Below are 16,104 nucleotides of genomic sequence, written 5' to 3'. Positions count from 1 at the left end.
ATTGCTGGTTATGGACTCCACTCTGGTAATGCTAAGGAAACGGAGAAGGGTTTTTTAAAAAACAAACATCAATTTGAGCTGCAAGGAGTTATAGGCTTAGGGTGCCTTTCAAATTGCTTTGACTGATTGCTTTGTCAATGCCATTCTTATGCTGGTTCATATTAACTTCCTATCTCTGACACTCATACTGCCTGAATTCATGTTTTGTTATTTCTATACTGCAGACCTGCAATGTTAATTCTCTCCTGTTCCTGTGTTGAGCATTTTGGATCAATAAACCATTTAATTTGCTTCTGCTACAATCTTGAGCCTCTGGTCCTTCTCGCTGGTTACACTTTACTCACTGGGGTGCAAGCGGGAACACATACAGTGGCACCTCGACATACAAATTTTTCGAGTTATGAAGGGAAAAAATGGGGGCAGGCTTACGAATTTATTCGACTTACGATCGAATGTGTGCTGGCTCCGCTGCCACCGCCGCTGCGAGGCCGGCCTCCTGCTACCGATCTTAGTGTGACAGGCGGGGGTGGGGGGAAAGCGGAGGGTCCTCCACTCCCCCCCCCCCGCCTGTCACTCCCTCCTCAATATCCCAGCACAGAAAGCAAGAGAACTGGTAGCAGAGGACAGAGCATGCCTTCCTTCTACTGCCAGTATTCTGTATTCTTTTGCTAGACACTCAGCAGACAAACCTCCCACCTAGCAAAGAAATATGGTAAGCCAGTGGCAAATGGAAAAGCCACTTTCCAACTCCTCTGCTTAGTTCCTACGCTAGATGAGCAGGACAGCCCCACCGCATGTCAAGCATAGAAACACAGGGAGACGGCGGAGAAGGGACAAAGCAATATGTGCTTTGCCATTAGCATGCTTGGTTTTTGTGTGTTGGATATACAATAGGTGAAGCTCTTTTCTGTGTGATGGAGATAGAACCCAAATGGGCTTGTGGAGGAGGGAGGAATCATTCATTTCTAGCCTTCAGAATATTTCCCATGCCTGCTTTTCACTCATAAGAGAGGCAGACAAAGGAGGGATGGAGTGTTCTGTACATCCAAATGCAGGCCCTCCTAAGAGTAAAAAACAGGCTAGCACCTTGGGTGTGTGTGGAGTAACTTACAAGGCTGTGATAATATAATGAGGACAACGGTTATTGGACTTCAACCTATTCTCATTCCACTGGCTCATAAGGAAGACCCCTTATAGCTATGAGGATTAGACAGAATAAAACTTAAGATGAATCACTGCATTCACACAAGAAAAATACAATGTTTCAAAACACCATCAGCTTTTAAACAATTCCCAAAAAGCAATGATATAGACATCACACTAAGCTGGGGAGGGGAACCTGCAGTTCTTGCTTGAATAAAACTCCCATAAATCTCTGACTGCTGGTTATGTTGGCTGGGGCTGATGGAAGTTGGAATCCAACAACATCCTTGGGGTGGTGGGGGGAGAGAAATATAGGACCTTTCTGACTCACAGATATATATTTATCCATTACAGTTCTATTCAAAGAGAGACTTACTGATTAATGTTTGCTATTGTGTCCATCCAGCTGCGAATGCGCACTTTGTTCCGAACATTTGGAGGGTTACTAAATTCATGAATTACACAGATGTGGTATGGGTAGGGACCACTAAATATCTTCTGCTCTAGAGTCAGTGTGTCAACCTGTGGGGGGAAAGGCACAACATGGAATATAACCAAAATAAAAGAACAAAGTACAGTGACATAATCTACAAGTTGTGTCCTATCATCATGCCAGTTTCCTGATAAAATATGTCATGCTTCTCTTTTGAGAAAGCTGCAAGGAACAAAATAGCATGTATATCACGGGTGTCAAACACAAGGCCCGGGGGCCTAATCCGGCCCGCCAGACCTCGTCATGTGGCCCGCGTAGCCGCCGCCGACAATAACCACTGACAGTAGTTCTGGAGCCTGCGATTGGCCGAGGGTCAAAAATGGGGGCGGGGCTGCAGGCGGAGGCCGGGGCGCTGGAGCCGCGCTGACGGCCTTGGCGAGGGAATTTCAATTTCGAATGAGGCTGAGGGAGGCGGTGGCACAGCGGCCAGACGGGGAAGTGAGATGCAGGAGGAGGAGGAAGCCCGCCGAGGAGGTAGGAAAGCCCTACAGGCGCTGCCGGCAAAGTTGGTGCTGGGACGGAGCAGCGCTGGATTTTTTTTTGGCAGGCTTTGCTGTTGTCTCCGAGAGCGAGTGAGGCGGCACTGGGGAGCCGCCGCCCGCCGCTTCCCTTCCTCTCCTCGGCTGCATCCGGGAGGTGGGCGAGCGAGCAGGCGAAAGGGACGCTGAGTGAGCCTGAGGGGGAAGTAGGCGAAGCGCAACAGCCGCTCTCTTGATGGAGCCGGGTTTCTCTTCCCTCTTCCCCCGTTTTCTCCTCATAGGCACTCGGGAGGGTGCCTGGCTTTTGCTCTGCCCCCCACCCCCGAGCCGCCCTTTGGCTTCTCAGTTCCGGCGGAGCTGCTCCCTGGGGGGCGGCCGGGAGGGAGGCGGCGGCGGCGGCACGGGTTCCTGCTCTTCCTGCTCTGCCACCGCCTCCTCTCAGCCCCTCGTGATGTAGGGCTCCAGATGGAGTCACCTCGCGGTTTGAGTAGGTGGGAGGGGGATTTTTTGGGGGGGAGGTTTTCAAGCCTCCTATGCCTGCAGTCCCGGTAGGGAGAGGCGGCGGCGAAGACGACAACAGCGTGGGTGGGGGGAAGAGCAGCTCTGAGGCGAAGATGCACGTCCGCTGGGGCTGCCGCCGCCTTCCTCCTCGGGAAATCCGCTGCCCTCCCTCAGTGCGAGGGGAAGGGACTCTGGCGCTGAGGAGGGAGGATGCAAAAGCAAAGCAGGGAGTTGGCGCTGCACCGCATGTTCCTGCCCCTCTCCAAAGCATGGGGTGGGTTGCAGCGTGTGGCATCCTGCCTAGCGGGGTTTGGGTGTGCGCAGGGCGGGAGAGGGAAGCCCTCTTTCCATCTGCAGGTTTTTAATCCCAGCAGTGGCTTTCTCCTTCCTGCCGAAGGTTTAGTTGAGCCCCCCCCCCCCGAAGCCATCGATCCCCACCTTTTGTTCAAATTTCCCTCGTTTACATCCCCTCCCACACACGTGCCACGATGCAGGAATGTGATCCGCGTGGGGGCGGGAATGAGCTTACATTACTACAAAAAACAGTAATAATTGAATGCAGTGACAATAATTTATGATAATAAAGAGTGGACACATAGTCCTACAGACACAACCGGCCCTTTGAGGGTGACCAAACTGCTGATGCGGCCCCCGATGAATTTGAGTTTGACACCCCTGATGTATATGATGAAGAGATTCTGTACATGTTTTCCAACAAAGCTCTGCCAACACTTACAAAGAGCAGACTTATCAGGGCACCTGATTTTCATTTATCCCCAATACTTATCCCATTTGATTCTGAAGTAGTTCCCAACCCTCAGGAGCAGCTTTTATGGGGTGCAACTGGAAGCTTATCATAATAGTGAGGATTAAGAAAAACTTGATGCAGAATTGCTTTCTGATAATGCAACACCACTGCATACAACCCAGTTAGACGTGGCTTTGGAGGCCAGCCTTCTTAACTTCACACTTGCAAATTTCTCATTTAAAAAAAAAGGGAACATGACTCAGATGTCAAAGAACACAAACATGAAATCCATCTGAATACCTGCTGCATTGGACGAAGGTAAATGATCCGGTTTCTCTCTGGTGGTATCCGCAGTATCTGATCCAGTACCTGATCCATGTTTAATTTCTTGCACTGAGCATAGTCAAATCGATTGACAATAGGCGCATTCTCTACCTTCAAGTGCTTAAGTACGCGGCATCTGGTGGCTACATATTCCAGGACAAGAAAATTGTGAAGACCATAAGATAATGTATGCGGGTATTTAGGTTTAGCCATACATATTGCCACAGACAGCCTACCACATTACAAAATGCTGGTAAAACTGTGTTGTCTTACTGCCATTTTGTATGCATTTAGCAACAATAAAGTCTGCTGACTTTATTTGCTTTCCTAGGGTAAAATTAGGAAATGAAAACTAAAAGCATAAAAAGTGAGAAGTAGGACTAACTTTTTAATCTAAGCATGTCTTATGTCTTCACTGCTGTCTTATCTTTTTCACCTCCCTGTTCTATCGTTATACAGAAAAATTCTGGTGGCCCAGAAAAAAAAAGAAAAAAAAGCACCCTTTAGCCCATTAAGTGGGGAAATGAAGCTGCCAGGAATCTAGAAGCGCCACTGATTATAGCACTACAACTGCTATCCCAAAATTATAACCCCAACTGGAAATAGAGTGTGGAAGCTTAACAGCAGACATTACTTAAGCGTTTTTTTAAAAAAATAAATATGATATTCATGAAAAATATCAGAGACGATTACAACAATCATACACAAAACCATACACTAAAAACCCTATCAAAAATTGAAAATCAGAAATCAGCTATTGTGGAAAGATGTATTCTTAACTGCCTGCATAAGCCTGGTGGAATAGAAAGGTTTTCAGCAGGCATTTATAAGTTGGCACAGAAGGCACCTGCTGAATCTCTGTTGGCAGAGAATGCCACAATACCAGGCCAATGACACTACAGGCACAGTTTCTTCTTGTTGACCAAATCGGGGAACGATCAACAAGGCTCCTGCAGATGATTTCAGTGACTGAGCTAGGATATAAGGGTTCAGGTGATCCATGAGGTAGCTTGGACCAAAGTTGTTCAGGGCTTTGTGAATTAATACAAGGACCTTGAACCTGGCTTTGTAGCAGATGGGCAGCAGGTGCAGCTGTTTTAACAATGATGTCATATATTGTTGGCCTGATGCCCCCTTGCTGCATTCAGCAGCAGCTGGAGCTTCCAAACCTGGTCCTAGAGCAACCCCACATTGAATGTGTTACAGTAACCCGACTTTAAGGTTACCAACACATGGGTAACAGCATGGAGTATAGCTGGTGAAATGGATAGGGTTGTATCAACTATCTCTCTTGGTTTGTGAAAGGCTCTTTGCTCCAGGGGAGGGATGTGGTTGTTGCCCTTTCCCCTTTCTCCCATTGCACTACCACCCATGCTATTTGAGAGTTCCCCAACCCACTGGATCAGACTTTTCCCCTCAGGGGAGAGCAGAAGGAAGGCAACGAACAGTGAAAATATCTCTCCCCACCTCCTTCCATTCATAGAAGCCTCTGCTAGATTGATGAGCCTTCTGTGAGCAGAGGGAGACAATGGCTAGAGTCCATTATGTTCAGAAAATTAAACAAGAAACCCTGTGGTGCAGCTGGAGATGTCCCAAGTCTGATGAAAATGTATACAAGTTTCCCAGATGTCAACAATCAAAGTATACATACCGTGAATAAACATCATTTTAGGGCAGTCTTTCAGCACCAGATCTGTTATGCCACAATTTGTCAAAGTGATCCCAACAAGGTTTTTTGATTTCAGTGTTAGAACCTGGAGAAATTATTTTCAAAATTGAAGACCACTACATGAACCACACACATACAAACAAAACATTTACCAATGGTGGTGAAACTAGGGCAACTAACATCATCTGCAGAGTGTGAGCAACATCATAACAAAATGATGTGGAAATATTTGACAGCACTCAAGCAGGATGGTTAAAGGGATCATCTGACATTCCATTCTACTAGAGGAACTTCTTCCTCCTTGCCTGCTGGTTTTTAGCAGCAAAGATATGCAGACTACAAGCAAGATATACACTGCACACAAAGAACTTACAGTAAATTCTGTTGAAATGAAACCGGAGAATTTGCTTGCTATCCCCTTAAGACAGAATATGATTTTTCAGTTTGACAATGCCCTTTTAAAAAAAATAGTCAATTGCGGAGTAGACCTTGAACCAAAACATTTTCTGCGGCATTTGGGGGCATTCATCCATCTAGGCTGTCAGTAAGATGGCACAGGTTTCCAGCTTGGGGCTCAAAAAGGCTTTACCTGGATGTGGTCATCCTCAATCACAGGATCGCTGGTGCTTGTGGACTTGTCGGCCGTCCGTTTTCGCTTCACTGAATGCCTGGGCTTTGGTTTGGTCGCTTCTGGGAACAAAAACAAATGAATAAAAGATTGGACATTTCTTATTGGTGAACAGCTGTAACAGGAATAGCAGAGTCATTCTGAATGGTTTCTTAGATTAATGAGGGTCTTGGAAGTATCTGGCCTGCAATGTTTAGTAACTATTGTTATTTTCAGTTTACTTTATACTGAATACATTTTGATACACTTGTATACTGTATTATGTTTGTTTGTTTACACACACACACACACAAAATCCAAATAAACCTATGTCTAATAAGTTTGATAAAGAAGTCCTGGAGAACACAAAAACCTGCACAGCACTTCATGGCATTTGGACTGGACTAATGAACGTCTTGCCCTAATGTAGATTTTGGAATTGCTCTAGGACTGTAACCTGAAGCATATCCAGGAAACAAGCCTTACAGGGCTCAGTGGAACTTATACCAAAGTGAAACTTGCTGACATTCAGGTGGTGGTAGGACTTACAACAGCCAAAACAGTGTTAAACCCTTAAGGGTGGGTTCAGATATGTCCCTCTGTGAACGGGTCCCCCAAGTATCCAGAACAGTTTCTGGGGGGCGAGGAATAAGAGCCCTCAGAACAAAGATGAATTACCAAAATTGCCTCCTACAGCCAGTGGGAGCATCTTGTTAGATGAATTCTGCTTATCTAAACTCTAGCTCCAGCCTCTAGCTTTGAAACATCTACTTATATCAGTCTGAAACTACTCCCACCACTGCAGGCAAATATAAACTCTTAGCGGATTACAAAAATAAAATATTTGTCTAAATAGTGGTTTAGATGAAGACATGAAAAGACTTCGTTCCTCGTGGTATTTTTTTCAGATATTGTTGAAAGGTTATACTGTATATAAAACTATTAAAACAAAATATAAGCAACAAATGTGGTGTTTTAAAGTGGATGGATGGTGTGAAAGGGGCACAGCTGGGAAGGGAAAGTTCAGTATTAGGACCTATGTGCTCTTTCTGTTTAGATTCACGACCAATGCATATTTACCCTGGGTCTGCACACCTGCAGGGAAGTGACATTTACAAGAGCTCTGCTCACTGAAGCAGACAAGAGAATGGGACATGCGGTATAAATATCACTTCCCTGCCTGCATACAGCAAGGAAGACGCGCCCCCCCCCCAAAAAAAGGTTTGAGAATTGCAGTGCTTGGAAAAGTCATTGTACTTTTAGCACCCCAGGAGTAGGGTGGGAGACTACGCTACTTAAAAATAACAACCACAGAAACACAGTTCAGTGAAGAGTTAATCATTTAGGATTCTGAATTTCCTTAGAATTACAATATATCCTTCCTTTGGGTAATAAGGAAGCACATAGGAAATACGGTATACTTGGGCACTAATTTCGCTGAGTAACGTTTGATAAGTGTATCTTCAATAGGAAAAGTTGGGCATGGGACACGGCTAATGATATGCTGTGCATCATGTCTCCCCTTTTCTCTTTTATTGTAGAAGAACAGGATATTTTAATGCCACCATCGTCACAGAGATGTCTGTACAGGAGATATATTGATTGAAAATGTATTGTAACTTTTGAATGAATGTTTTTTTTAAAGTCTATTTCTCTGTTTGCCTTTGGCTCAGCCTTGCTGAAGTCTGCAGGGCCCCTGCAGGACAAGGTCAATGGGCACCATACTCAGATGGCCAGAAAATGTCAGTAAAAGACACTGTGGTTACAGACACACACCATTCAAAAACAAGTCTTATAATTGGGATATTACATGAAACAAATTCAATAGGTGAAAGAGAAAAAGAGTTGCTCAGATGAATACAGCCACTTTTATCTTGATTTTATATAGCTTTGAATGATTAGGGTTGTTTTACTTAATATGTACTGGAGAAGAAAAAAACAACGTTTTGATGGATTCTGTCCAAAGAGATCTCAAGAAGGCAACTAGATTGTTTTAGTGAGTATTTAATTCACTAAAATTCAGCCATCAGCAACCTCAGTTTTTACAGTCTTCGTTTGCTAATAAATGTTAAGTTAAAAGAAGTGCAGAATAATATCAAAGCATGAATTTCCTTTGCATTTCTCTAAAAAAATAAAAACAATAAAAACCCACCTAAATATGTGAAACATCCTGCATTTACAGCTGGAGTAATTATACAGCACCCTCCAGATGTTGGGGGACTCTCACTAATGGGAGCTTGGGCCCAACAACATTTGGAGGGCACAATGTTGGCTCTCTCAGAATTACAGACAACATGCAAGAAATTATTCTGAATAGGGAAACCTCTAACTTATGTTGTAATAAAATTAATAGACCTTAAACATTAAATGGCAAGTAAGGTTTTTTTGTTTGTTTTTTTCAGTTTTAGTACTGTAACCAAGATTTTTCTTTAGATGACATCACCCTTTTCCTCTGACTATATCAAACGGCAGTGATCCTTTCAACGCTTCGAGAAAAGGAGCAAATCTCAATATTTCAGGTACCAATGCTGAACAAAATAAATTATTTTAACTACTATAATTCAAAGTATTTAAAGCAAAGAATATGAAACTGATAATTTCTGAATTCTCCCCCAAAGCAAAGACCTGTGAAAGCAAAAGGTGCCTCACCAAATAAGCACTTGAATTTGGGAGGGTAAAATGAAGGGAAGTCTTAGACTATGGCGGCAGAATGAACATGAGTACAGATGTGCTTACGCTGTTACTTTTAAACAAAACATGCAGTAGGATTGCCATATTACATGGCGTCAACAACAACAAAGGGAAACTCCACCCATCAATCATTCAAAGTGGGTAGACAAAATGCATTACAGGATAATTAATTCACATTAGGAAACGTGCACTATCGCTTAAAGGTACACACATGAGTTGCGTGTTGGTATGGTAGAATGTGCCCCAAAGGTCAACAGAATGTTAACTGGGGATGAATGTAGGCCCATCGCTACAGTAAGCAGAAGCAGAAATGCAACATGATCTTCCCAATTGCTTTGCACACACATGAACATCAATATGACCAGGGTCAACAAGTTACAATTTGAGGCCACCTAAAGGGCAGGATCTTGCTCCCAAACTTAAGCTGCATCTCTGAAAGGTAGCATGAGATCTGGCCCAAACCAAAGCCTGTGGCCATCACCCTCTCCAGCTTAAAAGCTGGTGATGGATAGCGGAAGTGTGTTAGCTTTCCCTGCCTTTTTGCCTGCTGGGTCATGACAACGCACCTTCCGCCATTCCTCTTCTGCTCAGAGCTATATGGAGCAACAAAAGCTTGTCTCTGCCTCTACCAGGTAGCTGGAACCTCAGGGCAATCGTAAGAGACAAGCTTTCTCTATCCCCTTCCAGCTCAGTCTCTGCCTGCTGGGTGGCTGAAGCTCCACCTCCGCAGCAGACACAGAGAAAAAGCAACCATGCCTGTCACAGCGGGAGCATCACACAACTGGTGTCTTGCAAAAGAGTCTGACCTTCCGGGTGAAAGAGTCTGATCTTAGTTGATGATCTCCCGAACTGGAATGAATAACCTTGAATTGGAAGTCATTATCTGGTCTTGCTATGTTTAAGGGAAACTGCTCTGAGAACAAGTATGCACCAAGAAAAATGTCTCTTCTGATAGGAACAACTGAAAATGAATGCTTTCCTGGAATCTTACGGGTTTTTGACGAGCACACATTTAGGAGCGAGTCTGAACCAGTCCTGCCTTTAATCAGGTTAAGGAATAGAGATCCTTTTGATTTAATTTTGCTTGGAGTTAAATTACCTTGCAATTATAGGAGAAATGGAACAGAGAGAGAAGTAATTATTATTTTTTATAAAACTGTTCTAGAATATATGACTTATGCACTGCTCTCATTGAATATGTTCCTAAATTTCTTGCAATTATTTTAACCACGTTTTATGTAAATATATATTTTTGTAATGGGAGTTAGGTAACAAGTCTGCTGACCCTACCATTTATGTGCCAAACAAAGCCTCAGCAGAAGGTTGCTCCCTCTCATGGGTGAAATACCAGTTAAGCCCAGATTCCTGGAAAGAACTCCTAACTGGGAGGTATTTGTAAAAACTTCCTGAAAGCGGCTATAAACGTGGCACCTGCACAGTTCTCATGTAGTTCCGAGCCAGAGGTTTCTTTTTGCTCTCTACTTACACTCAGCAACGCTCCCAGTCTCCAGCTCAAGCACTGGAAGGAAGACTTGGACTTGTTCTGCATCCCAAAGCCTGGATGGCCCATCACCTAAGATGGCTGAACCCAGCATAGAACTGCTCTACGCTTTGAAAAAACATATACCAGAAACAATATGATTTAGGTGTGGTGACAAGTTTTAAAGGCTTATGTAATCACAGAATCCGGTCAATCTTCACCAAGTAGCTATCAGTAAGCTTATGCTTTCATTTTGAAAGCAGGCTTCAAATCAGATTATAAGTCTTTGTATTTCAATGAATCCCCCCCCCCCACAAAAAAACTCTCTCAAACTATCAACACCCAAAACAAACCAACACAATAACAAGAGAGAGAAAATGGCATTTCTGCTCTGACATTATTACAATGTGGCTGGTCCTTTCCCTTCTTTGACAATGATGCACTGCTTTGATGCAAAACTTGGATAAATGAAACCATACCTGACTGAGACACCAGAGGCACATGGGAAAGTCTGCTTCTGGCTCTCGTGAGAGGTCTGCGAGGGTAATCTTCATTATATTCCATTTCGTATCTCCCTTGCTGTGAAGGAGGGCTCCGTTCCTCATTAGCAGTCCCACAGACTCTCTCATTAGTCCTCCCATTGCTGGCCTCTCCAGAAGAGCCACAGTTTGGTAATGTTCTTAGGGAGAATTCCGCCCCTCTCACATTTGGCCCATTCATACCACAAGCTCCACTGGTAGATGGGCATTCGCCACCCGAGACGCCATTAGTCCTCCTTTGCTGGTTCTGGGGCATATAGCAGGAACACCTGGAGCACAATGGCTTCTCCTCACTGTCCCTCTCACTGGAGCTTTCGCTCTTGCAGAGACACTTCCCAGGGTCTTCTGTTGCTGCGGAGGGGGCCTCGCTGCAGCTATCAGCCGTTTTCATACCATCTGGGCTTGGAGACGCTGCAGTGTCTGAGGCTCCCGGAGGCCCAGTGCCACCACCACAACCTGGGTAACAATCCTTGCTTTTGTTCCTTTCTGCTGTCACGTCACTGGCCGCTTTCATATCCGCCTTAATTTGCTCACTGGTGACCTGACAGCCTTTCTCGCAGCTGCTCTCCTCAGAAAGAAACAGTTTGACCCGGCTGGCATTGCACCTCTTTCGCAGCGGAGCTTTGCCTTTACCGCTCACTGCAACAACAACAACAGGGGGCAAAAGGAAAGAGAGCTATGACGTGATATAAAGTCACGTAAACACACACCGCTAGTTATCAACACACCCCAGACGACCTGGTGAAACACCTGCTGCAACTGTTGCATCATTATTCCAAGCAGGATAAGCGATTGTGCAGATATGTTGAGCTACTTCACTTACTAGAGGTTTAAACATGTTGGGAGGAATTCAACGTAGCACTAAGCTGACTGCTCTGTCAGCACAAGCATTTCTACTTGTCTGATGGAGTGATCTGCCCTCTTCTCCCCCTGCCTATGGTTCTGGGGGCTCCTTCCCTGCCCAGGGCTAACTGGAGGCAGGGTGGGAGGAATGGGGAAGTCTTTTGTGCTAGCAGAAGTCCTTGTGCACACTTCCACCAGTGGCACTACTTAGTTGAATCTGACCCAATGTACTGCACATAGTAAAGCTGCTTAAGAGGCTCAAATTAGTTAGTTGCACCTAATTTCTTCTTACAGTAGCTACCTAGTTAACAAGAAACATTTACAGCCCTGCCCTTTATTTATGAGAATCTTAGTTTTCAAATAATTTCCTTTCTTCCTGGACTAAGGTGTTCAAAAGATACTGTATGTTGATAGCTCCCCCACCCACCCCTGATGCACTTACCCCTCAAGTTTACACTGACATACTTTTTGACCAGAAGGTACGGCTTGTGGAACAGTAAAATGTCTACAGTATCCTGGCCTCCTGCCCCATATTTTGCTGATGTGCCTTGTCCCCATTTTAGGTTGCAGGGAGGCTGTGCAAGAAAGACACAAGCCGTGAAGAAATAAAGGTAACTGGGATCAAATCCCTCAGGGATCTGCTAGAGAAATACATTACAAATGCTTAGCCTGTCGAATCTTGGCAAAGCATGTGGAAGTTTTCATCCAAAGCCTTTGAAGTCGTTCAGCCAATTCTGAATGAGCCTACATGCAAAAAGGACTGCAATTCACTTTAGAATTCAATTCCTCATTATGTATGAACTTGGGGGACTGTGGTATAGTCCAACCACAGAACACAAACCAGAATCAAACTGTTGTACAATTTGGAAGTACAAACTGAACCGCAATCCAATGGATGGAAACCACCCAATAACTGTGATCAAAGGGACTATGAATACCAAGTAGCCCTTTTCAGTTACAACAGAGCTACCTCACACAAGCGGTTTTGGTGGCAACTACACCACCGTCATGTTAAGAAGGCATCACTCTTGCAGCTGATCTGCAGAAATATGGGAACAACAGCAGAAATGGACATGAGAGAAATCTATCTATCTTTCTAAAGTTGGGCCACAATCATTGTGAACCACATTCCATAGAAACTTGTTTGTGCATTTTGTGCTTTGTAGCACAACAAGGAATATTTTTACGACATGTATGAAGAAGCAAAAATTCTCACCTGAGGGCTCCCGGATTTCCACCGAATCTCTGACTCTCTCCTCTCCATCTGAGTAATTTTGTGCAATGCTATTTGTAATACAGGATCTTGAGGTGGCTGCATTCTCATCCTCATCTTCACTGTCTGAGTCGTGGACAGTAATAGGTGCTAGCTTTACATTTGGCTGAAGGCCACTGGGCCCTGGAAAAGAAAAGAAAGTTCAGCAACAAACTAGCATGCTTTCCAGAGATCATGGTGCTTTAATTCACCTGACTGAGCAACTTACTCCTTCGAAACATGCATCCAAAGTAGTTGGTTTTTACATGGTTAATTGGCATACCTAAGGACCTTCTGCACTCATACACCTGGCTAGGTCACTCTTCACAGTTTCCCTCAAACACCAACTATGCACAACACAGTAGAAAAGAACAAACAAAACACAACATGTACTCCACTGTGTTTGGATCTGGAGTTATTCTTAGTGTTATGCTGTGATCTTCTCCTCTTACTTTATTGGCCCCTTCCCCACCAATTTGATCCGCCCACTTCACAATCCACCAATCTGCACTGCAATTAGAAAGCACGATGTGCTTTATAAATTGCAGGCAGTGTACTGAGACTAGGAATGAAATCCAACACTCCATCCACCAGCCAAATGAACACAACTGACAAAAAAGTTTTCCCTGCCCCCTGCAACCCTTCTACACTGCACCTCCAAAGCTGCTCCAGAAAGTTAGGCGGCCCACAGGAGCAGATGAATATTTGTATGTGTGGGTGGCAGAAGGGACATTCAATGTCAGTGACTGCCCTAGGTGATTTTGTTTCTTTCACAAAACAGAAAAAATAAATCCACAAGGTATCTCACAGCAGCAAAGATGTTTACAATTAGAGGTGGGCTTCAAGACCATGAGGGTGAAAAACAACCACCTCTCCTTGGTTAAGGTGCCACATGTGTACAGGCATCTCTGTATAGCATAGGGCCCTCAAGAAGCGGGGGGTGGGGGTGGGGAGCATTATGTAGATCAAAGATAGAAACTGAGGAGAAATGATATGTAACAGAATGAAGCAAAGGAGAAGGGTCTGGAAACAGCCAGAATCAAAGCTGAAACACTTCCCAAAATTTGAAGCACACACACAACTGTGTGCCCAAATGCTGAATTTTATCCAGTTGTACAAACATCAGGATGATGGCAAGAGCTCAGTTTTAGAATTGCTTATTCCCTAAACTGGAAATAGATCGGGGAAATATTGGCAGTGTGGTCATGTATGAAGAGGTAGCTCTGAAGCTGGTGATATTAATTTCCGCACTGTTGATATTGGGCAGCAAAATGGAACCATCTCCAACTTCTTGAGAAAAAGCAGGTTAGCGAATTAAAGTAGGGATGAATTTCTAAGAGAATGGCAAACAAATGAAGCACCTAATCTCATTTATATCCCCTTAGCATTTACCGAACAGAGAAGCACCGGGTGGAAGTAAGCCCATGGCCTACTGTGGGATCAAATTAATATTTTCCTACCTAGCAAATATAGCCGCTTATGATTAGAACGCACACTGCAAATGGAACTTTTTAAAAACAAGAAATTAACCACACAACAACTATCTTAGAGACTTTCGGGGCCAAACCAGAAGCAGCATGGAAGCATATGAACTGTTTCACAACTATTCTTGGGTTTACTTCAATGCATCTGTGAAGAGCTCCAAATCAGACTGGAGCACAGGAAGCACTACTTAACACTGTATTCACAGGATATTACCGTGATCAAAACCCTGCCGCCTCCTGGCTACTCTTCCCCCTGCAGGGGAAACCATACGAGGCCATCATCAGTTTGACCCTGAAGGTAAAACAGCTCTACTGATATGCATAGCTGCCAAGTTTTCCCTTTTCTCGCGAGGAAGCCTATTCAGCATAAGGGAATTTCCCTTAAAAAAAGGGAGAACTTGGCAGCTATGCTGATATGGCAGAGCTGCAATTCTGATTCAGTAAACAGCCTAGATGGAAGAGAATGAGTTGAAAACAGAAACTGTTGGGAGACATGCCCCATGTCTCCCACATCGAGTCGACTTTGACCCTGGGTACAAAGATATCTAATGTGCTGTAAAACAAGTGATTGAGAACAAGCTGCTTGGGTGATGAGTACAATTTGCTAATACCAATTCAGCTTTTCCTATTGGGGGCTCCCCTCTCTATGACGCTATTAAAAGGTTGCAAAGAGAGGAACACTGGCCATGAGACCACATGCAATCAAGGCAACTCAAGACACAGCACATGATCATCTTAAACACCTCACAAGTTATTAATTACACAAAAGTATAAATGTCAGGTAAGTTAGGCAAGAACCCCAATCACCTGCATTGCAAACTTAACAATCAACAGAGGATGTCTTGGCAGTCAGAGTAGAGCTAGCTGGAGCTTGCAAATCCATAGTTCAAATCTTGCCTTGATTATTTGGTCTTAGGTAAATCACTATTGGCCCCTATATCTGCAATATGGAGGTAATACCGGTAATAGTGGCTTACCTAGCAGAAGTGTGCTTAAGATTTCTGAGAGGATGTGTATGAAACTCTTTTTGCATCCGAGAAATGACTATAAATGCTAAATACTGTGGTTAATTTTAGGCTATAGAATTATTGAAGTTCACTGACAGTTCTTAAAGTTTCCATTATTAATCCTAAAATAAATGCTATTGATATCTCTTAGCAAGAAACAAACAAACATTTTTGTAGTAAGTCAATGAAGCCTGAAAATGGAAGGGAGAGATCTTGACAAGTTACCTGCTTGTTCTTCATCAACTTCCATGGGAAGAAGTGCCTGATTTGTTGCAGAGGCTTCACTGCGGCTCTCTGCCATAGCCACTCCATCTTCCTGTGCCACCTCCTCCATTTCATTCAGTGCTGCAAAGAGAGACAAGAATGACTGAGATAAGGAGGATGAAGACACCACTCTTTATTAAGGAGGTAGAAGCTAGTCACACATAATTGCATGGCAATCTTAGGAAGGCTCCAAAGCGCTGCTACTATGGAGGAGCATCTGTCTTTGCCCGGGAAACTTAACAAGGCAGATTTTCACTAATCTGAAAGGCATTTAGATCCAGTTCTATATTGTAGCTTTTGATGAGGACTCTGCCCTTTACAGAAATCATTCTCAGACAGAAAATGGGGGCCTTCATGCCAAAAGAGCTGTTAAATAGGAAGAAAATACCACTAACTGGTTTTAAGCCCTCCTGCTGTGGCAACATTATATTGACGAGAAATGAGAAAAGTGTTATTAATGCCAGATCAAAATGAATAGCTTTATAGCATTTTATGGCAATGGAAGTGTTAGGCGTTGCTCAGACGCTTAGGAAATATAATTGTGAACATTAATAGCTTTAATATCAATTGTAGATGTTAA

General features: G+C 43.9%; 1 protein-coding gene across 8 annotated transcripts in view; it reads right to left on the bottom strand.

Moving 5' to 3' along the window:
- The window catches only part of FBXO38 (F-box protein 38), a 39,070-nt gene that overhangs the window by 4,017 nt on the left and 18,949 nt on the right, over window positions 1-16,104 (bottom strand). For all 8 annotated transcript variants that reach the window (XM_088661803.1, XM_060271713.2, XM_088661806.1 and 5 more), the window contains 7 exons: window positions 15,486-15,605; window positions 12,734-12,913; window positions 10,615-11,313; window positions 5,947-6,047; window positions 5,340-5,442; window positions 3,665-3,831; window positions 1,520-1,665 (listed from right to left, as the gene is read on the bottom strand). In XM_088661803.1, coding sequence (XP_088517929.1) covers window positions 1,520-1,665; window positions 3,665-3,831; window positions 5,340-5,442; window positions 5,947-6,047; window positions 10,615-11,313; window positions 12,734-12,913; window positions 15,486-15,605 — 1,516 coding nt within the window. The remainder of the gene's footprint in view (window positions 1-1,519; window positions 1,666-3,664; window positions 3,832-5,339; window positions 5,443-5,946; window positions 6,048-10,614; window positions 11,314-12,733; window positions 12,914-15,485; window positions 15,606-16,104) is intronic.

This window comes from Zootoca vivipara, chromosome 2 (genome assembly GCF_965207765.1).
Source record: "Zootoca vivipara chromosome 2, rZooViv2.hap1.1, whole genome shotgun sequence".
Taxonomy (NCBI): domain Eukaryota; kingdom Metazoa; phylum Chordata; class Lepidosauria; order Squamata; family Lacertidae; genus Zootoca; species Zootoca vivipara.
The sequence above is the reverse complement of the archived record's forward strand: the minus strand, read 5'-3'. Positions and strand labels throughout refer to the sequence as shown.